The sequence below is a fragment of the Euphorbia lathyris genome, chromosome 5, assembly GCF_963576675.1.
Source record: "Euphorbia lathyris chromosome 5, ddEupLath1.1, whole genome shotgun sequence".
NCBI lineage: Eukaryota > Viridiplantae > Streptophyta > Magnoliopsida > Malpighiales > Euphorbiaceae > Euphorbia > Euphorbia lathyris.
This window is the reverse complement of record NC_088914.1, coordinates 93,517,218-93,527,738: the sequence shown is the minus strand read 5'-3', so window position 1 is coordinate 93,527,738 and position 10,521 is coordinate 93,517,218. Positions and strand designations below refer to the sequence as shown.

Sequence of the window (10,521 nt, the reverse complement as noted above, 5' to 3'; positions counted from 1 at the left end):
TAACTTTGATAAATTGGATCAATTTCAGACACTATTATAAAATACAGTCATTTTTTTCTTTATTTTGCATCAATTGCATATCAATTTTGTAATTTTGCACCAATTTTACCTCTAATGTTAATAAATTGGATCAATGTCAGACACTATTATTCATGACCGAGAAGACAGTTTGATGAATTATTTCTCAAATTGACCCAATTTATCAACGTTATGGGTAAAATTGCTCTTGGCTTCCAACATTAGGGATAAAATTGTACCATTTTAGACGTTAGAGATAAAATTGCTCCTGACCTAAAACATTAAGGGTATTTTTGCACTTTAACCTTTATTTTGAGATAGCTTACATGTTTTAAATTTTTTTTGGTAAGTCCTCGCGTTGCACCCCAAAACATGTTTTAAATTTTTTGTTTCATATAAATGTATATAATTTCTAAATGAAATTCATAAAATAAAAAATTAATAGTTTTCATCAGTTTTAGGCCCTCTACGGGATCTAAATATTATTTTTAATCCAAAACTTTTATCTTTTTCTTTTGAAAGAAAAAAAAATCATCTCTGTCAATAAAAGTTACAATTTCAGTCCCTGAAATTTGTTTCCTTAAAAAAACCATGCTTTAATAAAAGTTTTGTTTCTATAAACCTTTTTTATTATTTTCAATCAAACCTTTTTTTTTAATATCTTAGATAATTTTACAAGTATGATGTACACTATGGACATATAGATGTATACAACTGTAAATCACCATAAAAATATAGGAAAAAACATACACTGAAGTTTAAATGCATTTAACAATTGAAAGTAAGTAATTGTCCGTGAACCTATAACCTTGGAAGGTAGGATTGTCTTTCGGGACCAACTTTTTTCGATTTTTTCCAATTGGTTGGAACCGGATGGAGACTCTATCTTTTAGAAACCAAGAGTTCCCTAAAAAGTGATGTGTAGCTTACTGCCCTTCGAAAGTAACATTGAAATGTAGACCTTGAAGAATAAACACGATAAAATTGAGGGAATATGGTATAATCTACCCCAAGTTAATTCTTTCAAATTGAACTATGTATGCAACTATATACTAAATTTTGAATCTATGTATAATTGATGATAGGACATTTAAGAACAACCTTAAAAACATAAAAATCATTATATAGCACCCATAGCTCTTAAGATTGAGATCAAGTCTTCTCCAATATTGTTATCATTAGTAGTAGTTGATGATCTCCCAGCAGATGGCTCCCAGATGGAAAACCGGCAAACTGGGCATTGACCATGACTTTTTATCCAAGGCACAATACATTCTTCATGAAACATATGGTTACATGGTGTTACCATAACCATCTCTTTTGCTTCAAAATCTTCCAAGCAAACTGCGCATCTTTTTCCTTCTTCTTTCCCTTTTTCCATGTCATTCACAATCTTTGCAGCTTGGTCTCTATAGTACAAACACAATCTACTTGAGATTCTCTTTGGAATTGGATTGTATATCTCTTTTCTTAGCCTTTTTAATGCATTCTTTTGCTCATCTTGGATCAACCTTGCTGAGTGTTCTTGTGCAGAACTAGTTTGAGGCATGTTGTTGATTACATGAATTTCCAATCTTGAAGGTGGCTGCAAAGGTAAACTGTAATCCATATTTCATGGTGATATCAAATTATATAAAAAAGAAATTAATATTGGTGTTAGAATTTATTAAAGGTTAAATTCAAAAAAAAAACCTTTGTAGTTACACGAATTATTAAACGTATGCACGTCGCAAAAACAACCACATGCACGTGTTTGTCAATTTGTATAACTATAGGGTTTTTTTAATTTACCTTAAGTAAACTTGTACCTTAATGTGTTAATTATGAAGAGTTGCCTAGAGTTATGGATTTAAGAGTTATGGGATGGTTAAGTTTCTAGTTATTTATTGATTGGACTAATAAATATGTTGCCCTCTATACTTGGCTCGAAACTTCAACTATCTCCTTGAATGAAATTTAGTTTCAAATGACTCTATATTCTTGTCCAATTGCATTTTATAACCTCATATTCTCAATAGAACTTATTGGATGCAGAAAATGGAAGAAACGCGCTGTCACGTGTCAAAGTGCTCGTCATGTGTTGTAAAGAAATGATATAATTATAAACCTTTGAAAATTCACAGTGCAATAAAGTGTTGGGTTATTGAATTCAATTGGACAAGAATAAGAGGGTAATTGAATACAATTGGAAAAAGAATAAGTTGTTATTGAAGGCAATTGGACAGTATGAATCATTGAATGCAGTTGGACAAGAATATGGAGGCATTTGGAACTTTTGAAAGTTCACTGGACAGTTGAAGTTTTGGGCCAAGTACATGGGCCACATATGTATCAAGTATTAAGTTACTCTATTAATTAGGATTGGCTTAATACATCAGATGTCTCTTAAACTTGGTTAAAAAAATTTGATTGGCTCTTTGAATTTACAAAGTTTTTCATTAGATTCCTAAACTTGCTTAAAAATGTAACTACTAGCTCCCTAAGTCCATGTTGCAGAGCAAGAGAGTTTTTTTTTTTTTTTTGACAAATTGAAATGTATATCACTTTAAACAACTTCAAAATCCAACCAATCACTGAAAACAAATTCATAAAGGTAATAAATCATTTTAAATGAATTCAAGTGCTTAATACATACAAGTTCAAGAACTAAGAAGATACATTATAAATCTAAAAGACGAATCAGATTTTTAGACTTAATTTAGTGGTTCGTAACATATTAAGCCATTAAGATCCAGGAGTTACTCAAATCCAATATGTATATTATTTTTGTAAGATATGACATAACTTGAAGCATAATGAGAAATACAATTTCCAAAAGCTTCTTTCTCTTCGTTCTTCCGTATATTTTATATTTTTCGTTTTATATATTCTTTCCACTTCAAAGATAATATGTATTAGTGTATACATAGGCAGATATTATTTTAAATTTATTTAACTCTAAATGTCGAGTTGAATAACTAATAACTTGTTTGGTTTAGTTATTGTTTACCGTTTATTATTATTATTATTAGTTGTTTGTTATTTTGGTAAATATTAATTGATTTTCTTTTTAAAATATTTATATTTATCAGCTATAGCCAAACATTATATATATTAAAAAAGAGCTATAAAAAAATAAGCAAACGAGCATATTAACAAAAAAAATTTATTATATGTTAGTATATAGATGATGCCATGTGAATAATTTGATGAAACATCACATATTTTAAAGTGTAGAGTTTATAATTTAAGACCTGAAATTTACATTTTAGAGTATATAGTTTATATCTTATGTTCTAAAGTTTTGTATAAATAATTAAGTGAAAAATAGTTGATTAATGGGTAAAAGATCAATTTGCTTCTAAAATTTTTTATTTACCAATTAGATGTCAAAATAGCTCAAAATCACATATACTAAAACAGATTATTGGCCCCTTGATTCAAAAAAAAAAAAAAAAAAAAAAAAAAAAAAAAAAAGATTATTGACCCCTTAATCTGCTTTAAACTCACTTATTGGACTCCTAAATTTTGAAGATGACTTATTAATTGGGTAAATTACAAAACTAATCCAATTTAAAGATATGTTTGCATATTTACACTCATTACAACACCTTTTATTAAACTAGAGACTTTGAAAGTTAACTTTCTCGAAATATCATTAGTATATATACTATCACTTAACATATTTTGTGCGGAATATAATTTGTGCGGAGACAACTGCGGAGCGATTTTGGTACGACTTTTACTACGATTTTGGTGCGATTTTTATTGCGATTTTAGTGCGGAAAAGGTCGGAAAGAATGTATAAGGGAAACATGAAAATAAAACTACTTCGCAGTTGAAGCAACTGTGAAACAGGTGATAAAACTGCAAAGACATTTTGTCTTCATAGTTCTTGCAATCCCTTCGCAGTGGAAGCAACTGCAGAGACAATTCAAATGACTTATGAATTAACGTTGTATTTGCTTCTACTACGTAAGGTTTCATGACGACGAAATTATCTTCCTGTTGAAATAAGAGGATTTCTAACATTCAAACACACAAATACATCTTAAATGAGTTTCCAATAAGTTTCTAACGTAACTCTAACCTTAATAAGGTTTTAAATCTATAGAAAAACTAAACTTCAAAATTGTAGCAAAAATCGCACCAAAAATGTAGGAAAAAACGCACCAAAATCGCTCTGCACTGTCTCCGCACAAATTATGTTCTGCACAAAATATGTTAAGTAATAGTATATATACTAAGGGAATTTTGGGAAGTTAACTTTAAAATGTCTAGTTTGGTAAGAGGTATTGTAATGGGCTAAATATGTAAACGGACCTCTCAATTTAGCCAATTTTATAATTCACCCTTTATTAATTTTCTGAACTTTCTTAGAATTACCGTTTTGCTCTTAAACTTATTTAAAGTAACATATTGGTCCCTCAAAGTGGTTATATCGTTTTATTAGACTTCCGAACTTGCTTAAAGTGACACATTATAACTTGTTCAACTTCTCCTTATTTTGCCTAGAGGATTTAGAGGACTAATAAGGCATTTTAAGTGGATTCAGAAATGTAATAAGACATCTCCGAAATTCAAGAAATGAATCGGATAACCTAAACAAGTATAAGAGACATTGTATTAAACATTTATTCGAATTAAATTGCTCACCAAAACTAAATTTAGAGGCAAATCTGAAAAAAAAATAATATTGATATTAGAATACAAAAAAAAAAAAAAAAACATTACCCCATGATGCCAAGAGGTCTTGGTGTGAATATCTCATCTGTTGATCGCCAATATGGATCATAAGCACCTCTACTTCGTTCCTAATCAAACAAATTGAGAAATTTATTTTTAGAACAAGTCAACTTAAAAAAAAAAAAAAAAAAGCGGCCCGGTCGCATTACGCGTCCCCGTTGAGCGAGGGTCCGGGGAGGGGTCCCACCACAAGGGTGTATTGGGGGCAAGCCTTCCCTTGCCAATTTAATTGGCAAGAGGCCGCTCCTAAGACTCGAACCCATGACCTCTGGTCACACGACAACAACGTTTTACCATTGCGCCAAGGCTCGCCCTCAACAAGTCAACTTAATTTAAATAAAATAAATAAAAGTGATAATTTATAGGTATAGAGATAAGTTATTACACTCGTAGCCATTGAATTTCACCGACTGAATTTTAAAACGTAACAAAGTTATTCAAATTTACATTTTCTAATATTATGATTACTGAACTTTAATTAATGTCTCACAAAAATCATTAACGGTCTCAAAATGGAAATGTTCAAGAATTAAGTTGTTTAGAATGACTTTTACCATGAAACCACATTTTTTATTTTTCAAAATCATCATTTCTAGAGTGTTCTCTCTCTAAAAATTTATTTTATCTCTCTTAACCAAACTTATACCTAAATGAAACAAAATTTGAAAAATTGAAATTGTTTAGAATATCATCAATTCTTGAAATTTTTTATTTGGAGGTTGTTAACGGTCATTTTGAGGTGGTTGAAATTTAGAGTCCATAACATTAGAAAGTACAAAGTTGAGTGATTTTTATGTTACGTTTTGAAGTTTTGTAGCCATACCGTGAAACTAAATAAAGTTTAGTGGCTATGGATGTAATTTATCTCAAATTTAACTCTGTTATTATTGAGTAGAGTGGATATAGTTTTTTTTTTCTTTTTTTTGAATCAAGTAGAGTGGATATAGTGTTTACAAATAAAACAGTACAATCTTTAACCTAAAGTTTACGAAACGATGCAATAACAAGTCTTGTTATAATAGAAGATGAGTTTGTTTTCATTAATAGAAGATTTGCAATTTCAAATCTTATTGAATGTTGGAAGTTGTATAGTGGCTAGAACTTTAAAATTGTACGTGAAACAAATGACTCTAATTTTAAATTGCATTATTTTGTAAATATTAGACTTAAGATGACATTGTTTTATACATAAAAACTAAATCTTGTTTCACTCAATAACCATATGGCTAAATTTTATATTTTATCCCTTAGTCACTAATGAATACGTGATTGGTCTCCTAGGGAGACCAATTCTATATATGTGTAAAAAAATTACTAAATCGATCTCGTTCAATTTTATTTTTTTCTGTATATATAAAATGTTATCGTATAAGTGGTTAATAACTAATTTTTTCGTACTACTGTAAAACTTCTCAAAGTTAAGCTAGATTTGAACAAGTTGGATCATTTTGAACAAACTTAAGGAAATTCATCCCCTATCATATATTAATCAAGTTGGATTTTATAATTAAATACAAACTCAATAAGCTAACTAACCACAGCCAACTTTAATTTTTTGAAAACTTTGAGGCCCAAACCATCCATGCATGGTTAAGGTGGTTCCAGCGGCCCGGGGTGAAACCATCTATAGTAGGGCTGGTTTCGGTGGCCAGGGGCAAAACCAGCCATGGTAGGGGTGGTTTCTGTAGCCATAGAGACGGATCCAGGGGGTTTAGGAGGGCATGAGCACTCACTAGTTGTCAAGAAACGCCGAAAATTCTATGGAAATACTCAAAAAAAATACCAATTTAGCACCCATAACCCTCTCTCAGTGAGTCCTGGACCCGTCACTAGATAGTCAAACTCCCCTATCTCCACCCATGATCCCTAGAGATAACCCAATCGACACGACATGATTGATATACAGTTACAATTTTTCTTACAGTGAGTATAATATATATTCATATGAAATATATAGATAACATAACACAATTATGACACGACCATATAACCCGAAACATAGGGTAATACATACCAGAGTTGGATGAGGGGGAGAGAAGCGAGGAAAAGTGGGAAGAGAAGGATAACTCCTTCCATAGTTGTTATTAAAAGTATACTCTGGACGGCCAGTCCTGCTGGAATCCCCATTTGGGTTTCTGAAATTTTGGGTATTGTTGTTCATGCCAACAACTTGATCACCTCTATGTTACAACTAAATAATAATGTGTGTTTTATATATTAAATTCTTTTTTATTTTATGTGAATGTGAATATATACTTTAGTCTTTTAATTTGTAGCTTTTGTTCCACTTGATGCATATATTCTGATTCTGATGTAAAGTTGTATTCTTCCTCCATTGGAGAGATGCTTGCCTGTTTGTTAAGAATTGTCAAACTCATAAGAAAGCTCAATAATAATTTTTAAATGGATTAAAACACTATTTGACTTTGATCTAAAATATTAGTTTTTGGCTCTTAATTTGATAACATTTTCTTAATCTGTCTAAAATGTTAGCCTAAGCATTCTAACCTGTTGTTTTGTTACATCTTCAACTTTAAAAATGTTCTATTGACTTCCTATAGTTGTTTAAAATGAACAGTTAACTTCCTAAAATCCACGTTATTAGAATAAGGAGAGAATTTAGAAAAGTTGAAATGTTTACACTTTCAGAAACTTTAGAAGGCTTGGATATATTTTAAAGAGTCAATTTGTTACTTTAAGCAAGTATAAGGGTCCGTAGAATATTTTTAAAGTTCAAGGGGTTAGTTGGCATTTTGGGACAAGTTCAAGGGTATAAGATGTATTAAGTCACTTTTAAAAGTTCTAAATGATTCATTATCCGTGTACAATTGCATTCAATAACTCTCCATTTCTCAATCGAATTTCTTGGATGTAGAAAATGGGGGACACGCTCTATGAACACAAACAAGAAACTGAAGCTTTTATTATGAAAACTCTTAAAAACAATTAACTAAGTATCATTGCTTATATAGCAAGTGAAATTAGTAATCTGTTACAAAAGAAGATGGAGCCAAAATGCAGTTATGATCTAACTGATTTAGCAAGTTGCTGAAACAGAAAAAGAAAGGGAAAAGATAGAGTACAGATTGTTACAACAAAATACACACAGTTGTACAACTGTTCCAACACGCCCCCCTCAAGAAGAATCGAGCTGAATACTGTGAAGGTTCATCTTGTCAAGAGCGGGAACCATTTGAGAGTGACTGAGTGTTTTAGTGAAAACATCAGCAATCTGTGAGTGTGTTGAGACATGAACCAATTTGATAAAACCTTGATTGACACATTCCCTTGCATAGTGGCAATATGTAATACTGGGTTTTTGGCAATTGAGATAGCAGTTTGACTATCATAGGAAACGAGAATAGGAAGTTGAAGTTTGAACTTAAAGTTACTCAATAAGTAAGAGATCCACTTTAACTCAGCACATGTAGCAGCAAGACTTCTATATTCAGCTTCAGCTGAAGATTTACTCACGACGCTTTGTTTTTTTGTTTTCCATGATACTAAGGATTCTCAAAGGAATATGCAGAAGCCGGTTAAAGATCTTCTTGTTATCTGGCACCCTCCCCAGTCAGAATCACAAAAGGCCTGTAGAATATGTGTTGTATGTGAAGGATAAAAAAGGCCAATGTAAAGAGTGCCTTTTAAGTATCTAAACACATGTAGAGCTGCATTAAGATGATGGACACAAGGCTTCTACATATGTTGATGGAGTTGCTGAGTACAATAGGCAATGTCTGGTCTGCTGAAACCAAGGTACAGCAATCGGCCAATAATTCTTCTATAGAAAGTTGTATTAGAAATTTCTTCTCCTGTTATAGATAAGTTGATTCCTAATGGCAGAGGGCTAGAAGCAGGTTTAGCATCCATCATGCCTGCATCTTTAAGCATGTCAGTAATATGCTTAACCTGTGATAGCATCATTCCAGAGGAAGTTTTGGCTATCTCAATGCCAAGGAAATAAGTGACTGATCCCATGTCTTTTATAGTAAAAAGACTATGCAAGAAAGTTTTGACATCTGAGATTTGTTCATCACTAGAACTAGTTATGAGAATATCATCTACATAGATGATTATGGCTGTAAGAAAAACTCCTGAACTTCTTTGCTTAATAAACAAGCAGTGATAAAAAAAATGGAACGAATGAACCCAAATTTCTCCAAATTAATCGATAACTCCTTATGCCATTGCCTTCCTGCCTGTTTTAGGCCATACAAAGACTTAACTAGTGTGAAAACTTGACCATTTTTAGCTTTCGAATACCCTTGTGGTGGAACCATATAGAGCTCTTCATCAATTGTACCATGTAGGTAAGCATTGTTAACATCTATTTGATAAACATTCCAGGAATATATAACAGCAATAGCAAGAAATTTTCTTACTGTTACTGTTCTTGCAACATGGCTGAAGGATTCATGAAAGTTAATGCCTTGAACTTGATTGAATCCTTTTGCAACTAATCTGGCTTTGAACTTGTCAATTTCACCATTTGGCGTGTATTTGATTCGAAAAACCCATCTAGATGCAATAGGCTTCTTTCCTTTTGGTAACTCTGTAAGTATACATGTCTCATTTTTCTCCAATGCTTCAATTTCATTTTTCATAGCTTGTGTCCATGCTGGATTTGCAGCTGCTTCCTGGTAAGTTGCTGGTTCTTTGTGTTGAATTAAATTAACAACAAAGGCTTTATGTTCTTTTGAAAAAGCTGCAAGAGGAAGTAAGGAAGTTGAAACTTGTGAAGTATCAACTATGAGAGCATTAGCATTAGAAAATTAAGTGTCTACACATAGATGGACATAATCAGTCATTCAAGCGGGTGGTTGTCTACACCTTTCTGACCTGCGCAGAGAGCTATGTGGTATTGTTGGTCCCTTATAACGTGACAAGTTTAGTTCCAAGGGGGGGATAGGAACTATTTAAAATTTTGTCCGTTTAGGCTGACTTCTTTTCTTAAGAAAAGGTTTACACAGCGGCGCTAAGTAATTCTAAGACACAAGCTTAGTCAACTTGTGACTAAGTCTGCTTCTTTACTTGAGTCAGGAGATAGCACTTAGAGTCTATTCCTGAACTCAGCTTCTTAGTGCACTCAACTCAGCGTGAGTTTGTTACTTAGTCAGTTTTTATAGCAAGCAATATATGTAAAGGAGTTTAAGGTTAGAAATGAGTTACTCAGCAGACATATCCTGGTTCGGCCTCTCCGCCTACGTCCAGTCCCGGAACTCGTCCGAGCTTTTTGAATTCTCTACTGAGCTCTTTAAAGGTAGAGCACGAAACCTTTTACAATAGAAGCTGAGTATACAAGAGTACCTTCCTCTATACCTCTACTCACTCCTATATCTACCGCTGAGTACTATAACCGAGTACTCAGCCTCTCCTTTCTATTCTTCTAGAAATGATAAAGTGTTTGTCCTAAACAACGATTGCTAAGACACTTTAGATGATTGAAAATCACTCTAGACTTTTACACAATAATATGGAAATTGGTGTAAGGTTTTTGCTTTGCTTTTCTCACAGAACTTCGTGTATGAATTTGGACAGCGTTTCGGCTAATTGAAGATCTGCATGGATTGAAGCAAATGAGAGGCCTTTATATAGTGACACTTGAGGCACCTGGTCATTTCGAATTTCGAAATAACCATTGGAGGGAAACGGCTTCCTGTCGTTATCACTCAGTACGCGCTCAGTGTCGTTGGCCAATGAGATTCTTGCATCTTCTGTCCACGGCAGTGCTCGGCAGCTTTTCGTCTGGCAAACAGAATGTTTCGACATTTTTGGCAA

The 10,521-nt window shown here is 32.6% G+C and overlaps 1 protein-coding gene across 1 annotated transcript; it reads right to left on the bottom strand.

Annotated features, from left to right (window-relative positions):
• Nucleotides 1–723: 723 nt before the first annotated feature.
• On the bottom strand, nt 724–6,934 carry LOC136228773 (uncharacterized). Its single transcript, XM_066017250.1, has 3 exons — nt 6,758–6,934; nt 4,732–4,811; nt 724–1,616 (listed from the first exon to the last, which is right to left on the bottom strand). Exons 1-3 carry the CDS (start codon nt 6,902–6,904, stop codon nt 1,139–1,141), a joined length of 705 nt encoding a protein of 234 aa, XP_065873322.1. The 5' UTR covers nt 6,905–6,934; the 3' UTR covers nt 724–1,138.
• Nucleotides 6,935–10,521: the final 3,587 nt, after the last annotated feature.

Excerpts from the sequence above, each read along its gene's own strand:
- LOC136228773 (XM_066017250.1), bottom strand. The coding sequence starts at position 6,904 with ATGAACAACAATACCCAAAATTTCAGAAACCCAAATGGGGATTCCAGC. Across the intron at positions 4,812-6,757 it reads CTCCCCCTCATCCAACTCTG|GAACGAAGTAGAGGTGCTTA; the intron begins GTATGTATTACC and ends TTGTTTGATTAG. Across the intron at positions 1,617-4,731 it reads AGACCTCTTGGCATCATGGG|TTTACCTTTGCAGCCACCTT; the intron begins GTAATGTTTTTT and ends TATGGATTACAG.